A 15,245-nucleotide genomic window follows, 5' to 3' on the forward strand; every position below is an offset into this window, starting at 1 on the left:
TATCCCACTGTGAGACAAGACGGTCATTGCCTCAATGGAAAAATGGTGGAACGGTAATTGTACTCAGGCGTGCACGTCTTCGTCCTAAGAAAATCGACGGGCACGAATGTCTTCCAACAGGGGTGAAAAAGAAGTAGGCAAATATCTGGACTGTATGGAGAATGTATAAGAGATATCGAGCAACGTTTCCGCAGCGTAGTCGAAACAACCTTGGTAACGTGTAGCCGGCGATCAGCCTGCAATAAACCACCAGCTATCAACATTCCTGTCGTCTGGACTGGAAAGTTCAATATCTCCAAAGTTTCCACGTACCTCTGTGCGTTAATTGTGGCGCCGTGTTCCAGAAAGTCAAAGAGCAGCGGGCCCTTGCAGTCAAAGGAAAGGGGCATAATGACTTTCCCAGAGATAAGGTGCACGTATTTGGGTTTTTTCATTAGAAATGAATTCATGTACTTTCACTGTTGGCTCTGATGCTTGCCCTTCGGTTGAAAATAAAAACACCATGTTCCATCTCCCTCTACAATACGGCATAGGAAACATTCCAGAATGAGATTTTTCACTCTGCAGCGGAGTGTGGGCTGATATGAAACTGTGTGCCAAACCGAGGCGCGAAAGGCAAAGGTCCCGAGTTCGAGTCTCGGTTTGACACACAGTTTTAATCTGATACTAAAATGTAGACTTTCACGGCCGGAAATATCATGTCCATTATACTTGTCCGGGCTGTTATGCCGTGGTCGGCTGATGAATTTTGTCTCAATTCCCAACGTTGGGAATTGAGACAAAATTCATCAACCGACCACGGCATAACAGCCCGGACAAGTATAATGGACACAGTTTTAATCTGCCAGGAAGTTACATAGGAAACATTATTTTCCGTGATACTCTTCCAGTTTCTTCAGATATGTCGTCATTTTATTCAGCTTTTGATCCTCCGTCAGCCACTGCGCCCAGATTTTCCGGAACTTTAGCTGCGCTGTCGTGATGGCGAGAGCGGTACCCTGACAGAAGCCCAAAACGTGACGAATATCTTCCACTGTCCGCTGTCGGTCATTTTGGACGACAGTGTCTTCTGCAGCAAAGGCAGAAACTGTAGTTACTCTGTGAGTCTATCCTGGCCGACTATTGGTATTCAACGATACGCGACCTTCTCCAAATCGTTTATTTCACGCAACCATCCGCGCACGTGACATTAAGCATACGTCATACACGGCATACATTCGGGCATAATTTTAGCTTTCTGACCATCCTTTCAGACTCGAAAATTTACGACAGCGCGCAGTTCCTCTTTCTCGGCCTCTGTAGTAAAGTCGGACGCATTCATGAGTAGCTGACCTCACGACGAGCACATCTAACAGACAAGTGGTGCAGCGGTGAACGTTCGCGCTGTTCGTTCCTGATTCCGAATAAAGGGCACCTTTTTCTGAGTGACTACTGGTGACGGTAAAAACGTTCGACGCTAGATGACATTGCATATGCAGGTACGATGCTATCTAGAGACATCGTTTTTTTTGGTTTATTTTTTTTTTTTTGTCTAAACATAGAAGAAAAAGCTATCACGATAAAACATAAGCACGGCTACAGACCACAAGTGCAAAAGAAGACATTGCATTACCAACGTCCGCATCAAGCTCATTACGTAGTTTGCCTCGTTTGCATTTGACTGATCTTTATAAGTGATAATTAAGACGCTGTTAGGTATTTCCTTGGCAAACTATGAAACGTTGACAGAAGGTTGAGCAGGGAGAGTAAATTTTGGATCAGTAATAAAGACGCAGTTGAAATCATATAAATATTATTTTTATCACTTTTGATACACATACAACAACGTAAATCAAATGCCACCTAGATCTAGGTTGTTTGTTCAGTTGTCGGGTCAAAGTTGATGTTGCGTGTGGTTTTCGTTCCACACACATTCCACTCCCTCGCCCCATACCTTCCTCCAAGCCACTCCCTCTCCCCCTCGCTTACCATCTACTTACCGCGCTATGTGCTGTCCTACTTCGTCCTGTCCACATCGAAGGAACTTAACACAACTGTGACGTAAAGTCACGAAGGAGATAAGTGAACATATTGAAAAATATTTGCAGTTTTTAATATGAAATGCTTAATAGTTCGCTTAGGGAAAAGTCACTGAATGAATGAAAAAGATTTTATTAAACCAATATTACGCGTTTCGGTGTTTGCTATCATCAGATATCTGTTTAAATAAAATAAATCACATGAATACGTATGAAATAAAAATGGGTTACCAAACCAACAAAGACACTCATAAATCCTGGAACTTCAAGTAACCAGTGGACGTAATAGTTACATGTTGTAGTGGTAACGAACATGAGCAGACTTATATAAGATTTCTGAGCAATATACGTGGATGCAAATTTTGAGCTGCAGATGGCGTTGCAAAAAAATGGGCGTGGTGCTCTACAGCGCCATAGTATGAAATTACACTCCTGGAAATGGAAAAAAGAACATATTGACACCGGTGTGTCAGACCCACCATACTTGCTCCGGACACTGCGAGAGGGCTGTACAAGCAATGATCACACGCACGGCACAGCGGACACACCAGGAACCGCGGTGTTGGCCGTCGAATGGCGCTAGCTGCGCAGCATTTATGCACCGCCGCCGTCAGTGTCAGCCAGTTTGCCGTGGCATACGGAGCTCCATCGCAGTCTTTAACACTGGTAGCATGCCGCGACAGCGTGGACGTGAACCGTATGTGCAGTTGATGGACTTTGAGCGAGGGCGTATAGTGGGCATGCGGGAGGCCGGGTGGACATACCACCGAATTGCTCAACACGTGGGGCGTGAGGTCTGCACAGTACATCGATGTTGTCGCCAGTGGTCGGCGGAAGGTGCACGTGCCCGTCGACCTGGGACCGGACCGCAGCGACGCACGGATGCACGCCAAGACCGTAGGATCCTACGCAGTGCCGTAGGGGACCGCACCGCCACTTCCCAGCAAATTAGGGACACTGTTGCTCCTGGGGTATCGGCGAGGACCATTCGCAACCGTCTCCATGAAGCTGGGCTACGGTCCCACTCACCGTTAGGCCGTCTTCCGCTCACGCCCCAACATCGTGCAGCCCGCCTCCAGTGGTGTCGCGACAGGCGTGAATGGAGGGACGAATGGAGACGTGTCGTCTTCAGCGATGAGAGTCGCTTCTGCCTTGGTGCCAATGATGGTCGTATGCGTGTTTGGCACCGTGCAGGTGAGCGCCACAATCAGGACTGCATACGATCAAGGCACACAGGGCCAACACCCGGCATCATGGTGTGGGGAGCGATCTCCTACACTGGCCGTACACCTCTGGTGATCGTCGAGGGGACACTGAATATTGTACGGTACATCCAACCGTCATCGAACCCATCGTTCTACCATTCCTAGACCGGCAAGGGAACTTGCTGTTCCAACAGGACAATGCACGTCCGCATGTATCCCGTGCCACCCAACGTGCTCTAGAAGGTGTAAGTCAACTACCCTGGCCAGCAAGATCTCCGAATCTGTCCCCGATTGAGCATGTTTGGGACTGGATGAAGCGTCGTCTCACACGGTCTGCACGTCCAGCACGAACGCTAGTCCAACTGAGGCGCCAGGTGGAAATGGCATGGCAAGCCGTTCCACAGGACTACATCCAGCATCTCTACGATCGTCTCCATGGGAGAATAGCAGCCTGCATTGCTGCGAAAGGTGGATATACACTGTACTAGTGCCGACATCGTGCATGCTCTGTTGCCTGTGTCTATGTGCCTATGGTTCTGTCAGTGTGATCATGTGATGTATCTGACCCCAGGAATGTGTCAATAAAGTTTCCCCTTCCTGGGACAATGAATTCACGGTGTACTTATTTCAATTTCCAGGAGTGTATATATGACTTACAAACGGCGTTAAACCAAGAGAATACAAGGCAATATATAATTGAACTAAGATAAGTTTACAAAAGACAACCGTAATGTAAAATAACTGCACAGTATAATGCACAGCATTTTCTGAGTGCCTACTGGTGATAGTAAAAACGTTCGACGCCAGATGACACTGCACATGCAGGTACGATGCTATCTAGTGACATCGGTTTTTAAAACATAGAAGAAATAGCTATCACGATAAAACATAAGCACGGCTGCGGACGACAGGCACGAAACAAATAACCTGAGCAGTAAAATCCTATGCGTTTTCTAAATTAAAAGTAGCGTACATAACCGTTAAAATAGCTACATGCACTGTATGGCATAAACAATTACAACTAATAGCTCACATAAGCGCTAAAGTAACTAAATGGCTTGCATGTCGTAGATAATTACAAAGAATTAAACGTTCAGTGCCGACATATTACCAAAATGAGAAAAATAAAATGATGTTCATAGAACTAAGTACAACTGTAATGAAAAAGCGCCATGGCGCTACCCAGCATAACAATCTGAACAGATAATGCGTAACACTTTGTTTATAACAGAGAACCAATGTTGAAACGGCCAGCGGTCCCCCAGACAAGACTAGAAATGAAGATCGTAAATTTGACTATAAGCTGTTAGCAGTACACACGTAAAGGAATGTGATAAAATATGCGGAGGGGTGGGTTGGGGAGGTGCAGTTGGGGGAGGCGGTAATTAAAAATAACATATTGACAAGAACGCACAGGAAAGAATCGAGATGCTGATACAAGGAAGAGCAAAACCAGAACTGTATACACATTTGCGATTCGCGTTGATTTGCTCGTTCAGGACGTTGTGTGGATTATTCATGCGTTTGCAAATATCAAGTTCTTTAAGTGTATCTAAACCTATAGCTTTCGACTTAAATCTATATCTTTCGACTCGAAGAGCAAGATGAATACTGCAATTTCAATCGGTCCCATAGAAAAATTCTCGGTTGCTAAATAACATCCTTAAATAACTAGTGTTCGTATAAGTATGCCTTCAAAATCTAGTCTTAAAGTCAACGACCAGACTACCCACGTATATACGATCAAATGATCCGCAAGTAATCTTGTAAATGTGTGACTTCAAAAATCTATCTATCTCTTTGACTACTGCATGAGGCGGAACTGAGCTTTCTTCGCGTATTGGGGCTAATCTGTACTTTAACTTTTCTGAAAGCCGTTAGCGATTCGTTCACAAAATTGCCCTAAATGTGTAATGGAAGCTTACTTAATGTTGCCATCAACTGGATCAGGACTGGAAGCCTGTCTATTAGAAACTGCTTTGCCTATATTACACATAAAGTTTTCTCTAAACCCATTGTCGATACCCATTTCCACAATAACACCAGTTTTGCAGGTCTATAAAACATTGCATGAAAAAATGCCTTCTCGTGTGCGCGGGAATGGCACGAATGTTTTTAGTGGTAGGCTTACCACATATACCCAAACTAAAATCTGTACCTTCCCTTACAACCTTCAAGTCAAGATAGTTTCTGTTTCAAAGGTAAAGTGGATATTTACGTGCTGCTGACAGAGTTTATTGGCTAGATTCATTACCTCACTCTCATCACCACGGAGTACATCATGGCAATACCTGTAATGGATCTGTTATTCTTAAACAAAATTTCATTAAATCATTTGTGAAATTGTCAGCTAAAATGATTCATAGACTACAGCCTATCGCTAGGCAATCTTTCTGAAAATTTGTTTTACTGTGAAAAGCGAAGGAGCTGAAAAAAAGAAATAAACGTGTTAATTCTAGTAGCTCAAGTATTTCTCCAACTCTCATCTCCTTTTGCATTAAAAGCTTTGTGTGTACAGTTTGCAGTATCTCGTCAATTGAAATATTACTCTGACGGTTGGTGGTATCTAAAGAGGCGATAACATCCCTTTTAGGGTTGGTGCTGTCCCGGGCAGCACTGCAGTTTCATATCACTTTTTTAAAGTACAAATTTCAGTAAACGTAAATGCAGCTACAGCTTTGCATAGCAAAATCTACTGACAAAGTAATTAGGCTCTTGACAACCATTCACTATCGGACGAATAGGTTGGTTCATTTTATGTTACTTGATCTGTGAATAGGAGGGAACATTAGGATTCGTTGAGTTGTCACTTCTGTTTGCATAACCTGAAGAAAAAAGAAATTAGAGATTTTTCTAAACTTTATTCTACCATTGAAACATCATTGAAGTAGGAATTTACTGAGTTACACGAGGTTATTAATTTGAAAAATACTCTGTAGTTTTCAAAATATAATCTGAATCTGAAATAACTACAGAGTTACCTTATCAACTCTCGTGGCAACGACTTTATTTTCACGTCATATATTATTCAAACTTTGTGAATGTAAAACGCTTTCAATCCAGTGAGAAGAGTACTGGAGCTGCAGACGGGCATTTTGCAGGCCTTTCAGGATTGCAGTACAGGAACAGAATCCAGTAGTAGTACTGACCTAAGAAATGTATATTTTTTGCGCTGTCTCGAACGATTTTCATCTTCCCCAAGTATATTTATCTCTCTCTAAAGAAATCAATTTTTCGCAGATGCATTCTGTTCTCAAGGTGTGTTATAACTCACGAAATTAAATATTCATTGTCAATCTGTAATATGACCGTAAACTGTTTCAGGCACACTACTACACACCTCACGGTCCAGTCAAAACGCAAATTTCTACACGGTCTTTTGGTAAGTATTCAGAAAAATCTAACCATTAATTACATAGAATTTATTCTTCCTAACACGTTTCAACTGAATCCCAGATGTAAGAAACACAATAAATAACTTTTAGTAAACCTAACGTATATTTCTGCAGCGTCTTCAATGACTGTGTAACGCCAAAACTGACCATGTTAAACGGCAGTCGATGCTAACGTTAAACCTTTGTGAGGAATTCTTGAGAAACCTGTGAGCGTGAGGTAACCTAACGGGAACAGAGCAATCACACCGGGATTCGTTTCTGAAACACTCCAGCAGAGCATAAGCAACAGTAAACACGTGGGTCGGAAACATACGTTCTCGCAGCACAGAGGCAAGTTGTAATATTACGTATTAATATCTGTCACCGGCCTAATTAGGCATTCTCGTGTCAAGAAATATAATAAAGCAGAAGGCAGTGCTAAGGCTAACCTAACCTTCCTTGATACGAACACTAAACTCTTTCTTTATATTGGTTCACACTACAACACAGTTACCTAACCTTGCGGATATATGTACTACTAACTTGGAGGTCAGACAAACAAAAGGCCACTGATATAGCAAACAGAACACATACCCCTCTAAACAACATCTACCTTAAATGAATTAGACGCAGGAGTTTATCACCAACACACAAGAAACTGTCCGCAGCTTATGGTCTCGCTGTCGTGCTCTCGCTTCCCGATCACGGGGTCCCGGCTTCGATTCCCGGCGGGGTCAGGGATTTTCACGTGCCGCGAGATGTGTTGTTCTCACCATTTCCTCATCATTCATGAATGTGGTGAGTTTGGACTGAGCAAAGGTTGGGAATTTTTACGGGCGCTGATAACCGCGCAGTTGAGCGCCCCCAAACCAAACACATGAAACTAATAGTAATGCTAAACAGAGAAGAGCATGAAACGATTCTGGATTAAATCAGGGGGTTTATTAATGATCATACTCTACAACATTATTGCTTAGTACAGGGTCTCTATGTCTGTGCATTACCCAACTTGCAATCCATTAGCCAACTTGCAATAGACTAGCTAACACAGTAAATATTTCTTTCTTAAGCTCGGTTTGGAGCAATTAAATAGAATGCAAATCCAAATGCACTGACTCTGGAGGAACCTTTGATTTGCTTCATTAACTAATTAGCCTAGAACATGAGGTCCCTCTAACCTTCGTGGTTTGAAGAACCATGCTTATTAACAAAACTACACAACTCGGTGTAAGAATTCTCATCAATAATTAGTAATTAAGTAAGACACACAAACGATAACTCTTTAAATAACAAATTTGCTTCGATAAATAGTCTTTCCTGCTCAAAATATAGTAGGCTTTAAAAATGCCAACACTACATTAGATGCAAGTTCAAAAACTTTCTCATGAGATCAATAGAATGGTTATTTTAACCAACAACTTTACTGTTTTCAGGCAGCTTTTCAAGTAAGGCAAATCATGTAAGAAAATGACTGCAGATTGATGTAAAAATGCACTGGAATTGGAGTGTTTCTCAGACTTCGAAACTGAACTTTAAACACTATAACTCCAAATATTAGAAAGCATTCACAACTACTTTTACAGCTACCGAATAATTCTTTCCATATTGAGTTAGGACACTCGGAATTATATTCACTAGGATATGATTCCTGTGGAGGTTTGTGATCTGGTGTAAGACAGAGTTTGTAGCAACACGACGATTATTATTAAAATCAACCAAATTTCACTGCTACCTGGTCCATTTACAGCTTGACTAATATAAACTATTTAGTGGAAGGGTGGTATCACTGCTGGCGTAATTTGCAGTGGCTGTTAACATGGTGGCGATGCAGTCATGGCAGTACTGTTGGCCTCGCTCTGTTAGAGATCTTCTCTATATTTTTACAGGGCAAAACCCATGCCACGATAATAATAGCCAAATTCAGCATCCGAGGCCACATAAATACTGCTCTTAAGCTCCCCTGGTCTCAAAACTCTAACAACATGAGCCACAATGATCCGCTACTGCTAGCGAGATGTTAGCCACAGCCCTGCTCAGTCCAGACTGCTTACCGTCACAAAGGACGAGTTTCCACTTGTGCGCTTAACACACCTTTTCCACCCCGCCAGGCTACTTCCGTAGGTGCGTGGCTTCTCCAAATGTTTTACATTCAACCCTACGCTCCCTAATTATGAACCAAGTCATTTACAGTAAGTGCACTATGTAATAATCGTTCCAGTAGTTATTTAAATCCACAAGCACAATTTAGACAACATCGTTTAGAAAGTTCACATAACTGAAATATGTATACAAAGTCAAAGAATTTCCACGACAAATACAACACTGCAAATTGATAGAGACAGGAAAAAGGTGGAAAATATGTGTTAAAACTAGAAATATACTGTTAGAACGTTTTAGAAGTTACACAACGACAAATTTCACTAGCAGTACATGTTATTAACGTATTATCATTGTAGTCCATAATACTCGTACAAGAGTGAGCCATCGCTGTCAATATTTGCGCTCTGAGGTAACATAATGGAAGGAACCGACTATCTTCACATGTAAGGAATTGCCTCTCTCCTACAAGAACTGCAGTACAGACTATTTTTGGAGATTTGTTAAGAAATTTCGTGGAGATGTCCCAAAAGGTATTTGCAGTGTATTATAATTATTTCCTCTTGAAGCGCAGATACTTACGACATGTACAGTAAGTCATTGTTGCTTAGGTAAAAGTAGGTGTAATTACTGTCACGAAGTACAGAAATGATCCATGTACTACTTCTCACGGCGATGCCTGTACTATTGTCGAGTCAACACATAACTGAAATAGTCGTTAGAAGCTCCTGTAGCGGTAATCTGGACACGAACCCTGATTTCATCCTTATTTACGTACCGCCAGTGGTTCTTTTCCCAAACACCGCATGACAGAAAAAAAAGTTCAAATGTGTGTGAAATCTTATGGGACTTAACTGCTAAGGTCATCAGTCCCTAAGCTTACACACTACTTAACCTAAATTATCCTAATGATAAACACACACACCCATGCCCGAGGGAGGATGACTCGAACCTCCGCCGGGATCAGCCGCATAGCCCAGGACTGTAGCGCCCGAGACGGCACGGCTAATACCACGCGGCACCCCGTGACAGAACTTCTGATTGTTTAGAGATCGTAGACAGAAACGCCAGTAACAATGAAGGTTTGTGTTATGTCTGGCGACGTGCTAAGGTAATCTAATGGTTAAGGCGAATACTCGCATTAAGTAGGAAATCCGTTTAAAATTACGGGTAAGGATGAATTTCAGTTGTTACTGCGCAGTCCTTAAATTTCAGGTCCAGCGTATATGAACGGTTTGGACTGATATCATTTTATTTCGCTGCATTTTCATTGATTCCATCCCCATGATCCATTCACTTCACCTCAGCACATTTAATATATCTACAGGTAATAACTGTCGTTATCGAGGAAATTATTTGTTCTCTGGTGGGCTCTGAATTAGTTGAGGAACAGAAGAACAGGGAAGAAAATAAAATAATAAGAGGTATTTGATCTAAAAATCATCATCACGGTTTGTTTTGCATTTATTTTATTTATTTATTGTTCCGTGGGACCAAATTAAGGACTAGTCTCCATGGTCATGGAACGAGTCAATACATGAAATTATAACGCGATATTAGAAACAGATAAAATGAAATACAAAAAAAAAAAAACATATTCAGGTGACAAGTCGTAAGTTTATATAAAGAAAATCAACAATGTAACACTGTTACTTGCTTAATTTCTTAGCTCTTCCAGGAGCTCCTCGACAGTATAGAAGGAATGAGCCATGAGGAAACTCTTCAGTTTAGACTCAAAAGAGTTTGGGCTACTGCTAAGATTTTTGAGTTCTTGTGGTAGCTTATTGAAAATTGATGCACCAGAATACTGCACTACTTTCTGCACAAGAGTCAAGGAAGTGCATTCCACATGCAGATTGGATTTCTGCCTAGTATTAACTGAGTGAAAGCTGCTAACTCTTGGGAATAGGCTAATATTGCTAACAACAAACGACATTAAAGAAAATATATATTGTGAGGGCAATGTCAGAATTCCCAGACTATTGATAGGGGTCGACAAGAGGTTCTCGAACTTATACCACATACAGCTCGAACAGTCCGTTTTTGAGCAAAAAATACTCGTTTTGAATCAGAAGAATTACCCCAACAAATAATACCATACGACATAAGCATATGAAAATATGCGAAGTAGACTACTTTTCGTGTTGAAGTGTCACTTATTTCAGATACTGTTCTAATGGTAAATAGAGCAGCATTTAGTTTCCGAACAAGATCCTGCACATGGGCTTTCCACAACAGCTTACTATCTATCCGAACGCCTAGGAACTTGAACTGTTCCGTGTCGCTTATAATATCCCCATTCTGTCTGATCAAAATATCAGTTCTTGTTGAATTGTGAGTTAGAGACTGTAAAAACTGAGTCTTACTGTGTTTTAGCATCAAATTTTTTCCACAAGCCATGAACTTATTTCATTAACTACATTATTTGATACTGTTTCAATATTACACACAATATCCTTCACTATCAAGCTGGTGTCATCAGCAAACAGAAATATTTTTGAATCACCTGCAATACTAGAAGGCATATCATTTATATAAATAAGAAACAGCAGTGCCCCCAGCACCGACCTTTGGGGAACGCCCCACTTAACAGTGCCCCATTGGGACTGAACATCACGACCACTCTCAATATTGCGGAGAATTACCTTCTGCTTTCTGTTCTTAAAGTAACAGACGAACCAATTGTAAGCTACTCCCCATACTCCATAATGGTCCCACTTCTGCAGTAATATTTTGTGGTCAACATAGTCAAAACCCTTCGTCAAATCAAAGAAAACACCTAGCGTTCGCAACCTTTTATTTCATCCATCCAAAACCTCACAGAGAAAAGAGAATATAGCATTTTCAGTTGTCAAACCATTTCTAAAGCCAAACTGTACATTTGACAGCAAATTATGTGAATTTAAATGCTCCAGTAACCTTGTATACACAACTTCCTCGATAACTTTAGCAAACACCGATGGCATAGAAATAGGTCTAAAATTGTCGACATTATCAGTGTCTCCCTTTTTATAAAGTGGCTTCAGTACCGAGTACTTTAATTGGTCAGGAAACTGACCACTCCTAAAGGAAAAGTTACAGATATGGCTAAGTACTGGGCTAACATACATAGAACAATACTTCAGTATTCTGCTAGATACCCCATCATATCCATGAGAGTTCTTGGGCTTTAGTGATTTAATTATTAACTCAATCTCCCTCTTGTCAGTATCATGGAGGAGCATTTCAGGTAACAGTCTCGGAACACTTTTTTTTAGTGCGCTATATGATTCCCTGTTGGGACTAGGTTTCTATTTAGTTCACCTGCTATATTCAGAAAGCGTTTATTAAATACTGTACACATATATGACTTATCAGTGACACAGACATTCCCACTACGCACTGATTCTATATCCTCGACCTGCCTGCAGACCAGCCACTTCCTTTACGACTGACAATACGGTTTTAATTTTATCCTCAGCTATTCTATCTGCCTACCACATACTTTTTGCCTTCCTAATAACATTTTTAAGCACATTACAATACTGTTTGTAGTGGGCTGCTGCATTTAGATTTTGACTGTTTCTAACGTTTTGATATAATTGCCACGTTGTTCTACAAGACATTCTTATCCCTCTAGTCAGCCACTCAGGCTGCCTGTTTGTGCTAGTACCCTCTTTTGAACGTTCTAATGGAAAGCAACTTTCAAAGAGCACGAGAAAAGTCTTGAGAAAAGCATTATACTTATCGTCTACTGTATCAGCGCTATAAACATCTTGCCACTATTGTTCCTTGATAAGGTTTACAAAGGTCTCTACAGCAACTGGATCAGCTTTCCTAAACAGCTGATGGCTATATTTAACACGTGTTACAGCACAAAAATCTTTTAGAGTTAAAATTTGTGCATCATGATCTGAAAGGCCATTCACCTTTTTCCTAACAGAATGGCCTTCTAGTAATGAGGAATGAACAAAAATGTTGTCTATGGTTGTTCTACTGTTCCCTTGGACTCTCGTTGGAAAGAATACGGTTTGCATAAGATTATATGAATTAAGGAGGTATACCAGCATCCTCTTCCTTGCACAATCACTTATACAATTAATATTGAAGTCACCACATATAACTAACATTTTGTAATTCCTATGAAGTGAACCAAGAACCTCCTCTAGCTTTAGCAATAATGTTGTGGAATCTGAGTCTGGGGATCTATAAATAACAACAGTTAGAAGTTTAGCTCCATTAAATTTAACCACACCTGCATAACATTCAAATACCTTTTCAGTGCAGTACTTTGAAACATCAATTGACTCGAATGGGATGCCGTTTTTCAAATACATGGCTACTCCCCACACCGCAAAGAGCTCCTCGAAAAGCTGCTAGCCAACCTGTATCCTGGTAAAGGAAGCCCCCTTATTTAGAAATGTTCAGATATACCAATAATTTCAATTTCAGAGTCAACGTCTATAAGCAGTTCATTAACTTAATCTCTAATGCCTTGTATATTTTGATGAAATATACCAATTCTCTCATTACTCGGATACCTAAGCTTTGTCAAAAGTGGTTCCTTTGTTAGAGAGACTTCCCTTAAGCAGGAATACCTATCAGCTGACTTCAATCTAAAAAAGGTGCGGCTCTAACACTCACTACTGCAGGAATTTTCCCATGAGTGATTCCACCAACCCCACCTATGCTGTCACCTATAAGCTTTGCCAACTTCCCCTTCCCATACCTTTTGAGGTGCAGGCCTTGTCTAGTGAAACCCGTCCTGCTGATAGACTCCACCGACACCATTGAAATGTGACCCATGCTTTGTGTCATCAGCGCACCCCCAAGTCTCATGTTATTTACGCCTGAAGGCTTTATTAAGATGAGGCCGATCATGACACTGAAACAGTTCCACGAAATGCACATTCGTGTTGCCAGTCTGAGTGGCTAACTTCATAGGAATCAGCACAAACATCTCAGTCAAATTAAAAGTGTATACGTTTTATTCTTATTAACAACTGGTTCATTAATTGAACTCAACGGGCTCCAAGTAGGTGAAAAAGACGATGAGCTTTATAGAAATCAGGTATTTAAACTCAGTTTATGGAGAACGACCCCAGTTTTTGGCTCTAACTGCGCCAGTAAGCAATTGTTTATACCACTGGGCATGAAAAGGACGTAATAAGAAATAACCATCGACGAGGCATCTGGAGAGCATTCTAAAGAGCATGGATCCACTGTCATACTGGAGAGAGAGAGAGTCCTCACTAAGAACAAATACAGCAGTTGATGTCATGAAACTTTCTGACAGATTACAATATTCCGAAACTTACAGCTCCACTCTTCGCAGTACGTCTCTCCCACAGCTACATGACTACTGTGAATTTCAAACCTAAGTGCCTGGCAGTGGGTTCATCGAATCACTTCCACTATTGATCTACGTTCCACTCTCGAACTGAGCGGGAAAAAGGAACGTTTATATCTTTCCGTGGGAGATCTGATTTCTCATATTTTATTAAGATCATCGTTTTTTATTACGATCGTCGTTTATCCCTATCTACGTGGACGTCAACAAAACACTTTCTCATTCGGTGTAGAAAGCTGGAGTTTTCGTGAAAAGATCTCGCCAATTCGCGTATCATATCCGTGGCACTCTCTTCCCTATTTCGCAATAATACGAAACAAGCGGACCTTCTTTGACCTTTTTCGATGTCCTCCATCAGTCCTATATGTAAGGAGCTAATACCGAGCAGCAGTACTACAGACAATGGTGGACAAGCGCAGTGTAGGCAGTCTCTTTAGTAGACGTAAGTGTACCACCAACAAATCACCGTATTTGGTCCTCATTTTCACAACATTGTCTTTGAATGTCTCCAGTTTAAGATCTTAGTAATTGTAATCTCTAGCTACGCAGGTGGGTGACTTCATACTCTCCATTATTTAGTCAGTTGCTGCTTTTCACATGATACAGATAGCGTTTGTATTCTGCAATTGGCTTTTATCTTCCGATTACTTCACTAGACGGTAAATACCAGCATCATCTGTAAAGACTGTAAGAGGGGTGCTCAGATTGTCTCCTTAATCGTTAATACGTATGAGGAACAGCAGAGGGCCTGAAACACTTCCTTTGGGAACGGCAGATATTACTTCTGCTTTACACGATGTCTTTCCGTGAAATACTACCAAAAGTGACTTTTCTGACAGGAAAACACAAATCCAGAGACGGTACTCCGTAGACACGCAGTTTGATTAAACAGTCGCTTATGAGGAACGGTATCACAACCTTTCTGGAAATCTGGGAACGTGGAACTGATTTGAAATCCCCTGTCGTTAGCGCTCATTACTTGATAAAAATAAAATGCTAGTTGTGTTTTACAGGAACGATATTATCTGAATCAGTGCTGTCTATGTGTCAATACATCGTTTTGTTCATTTGCATTAATGATATTCTAACACAGTATACGTAGCAAAATCCTACTGCAACTCGACGTCAGTTTTATGGCTCTGTAATTCAGCGTATTGCTGTTTCCTTTCCTGAATATAGGTGTGACTTTTGCAACTTTGCAGTCTTCGGGGATTGTTTTTCG

General features: G+C 41.2%; 1 protein-coding gene across 1 annotated transcript in view; it reads left to right on the plus strand.

Moving 5' to 3' along the window:
• LOC126284436 (uncharacterized) overlaps window positions 1-15,245 on the plus strand; it is a 51,544-nt gene that overhangs the window by 12,683 nt on the left and 23,616 nt on the right. The window contains exon 7 of the mRNA XM_049983769.1: window positions 6,548-6,605. Coding sequence (XP_049839726.1) covers window positions 6,548-6,605 — 58 coding nt within the window. The remainder of the gene's footprint in view (window positions 1-6,547; window positions 6,606-15,245) is intronic.

The sequence above is a fragment of the Schistocerca gregaria genome, chromosome 1, assembly GCF_023897955.1.
Source record: "Schistocerca gregaria isolate iqSchGreg1 chromosome 1, iqSchGreg1.2, whole genome shotgun sequence".
Taxonomy (NCBI): Eukaryota; Metazoa; Arthropoda; class Insecta; order Orthoptera; family Acrididae; genus Schistocerca; species Schistocerca gregaria.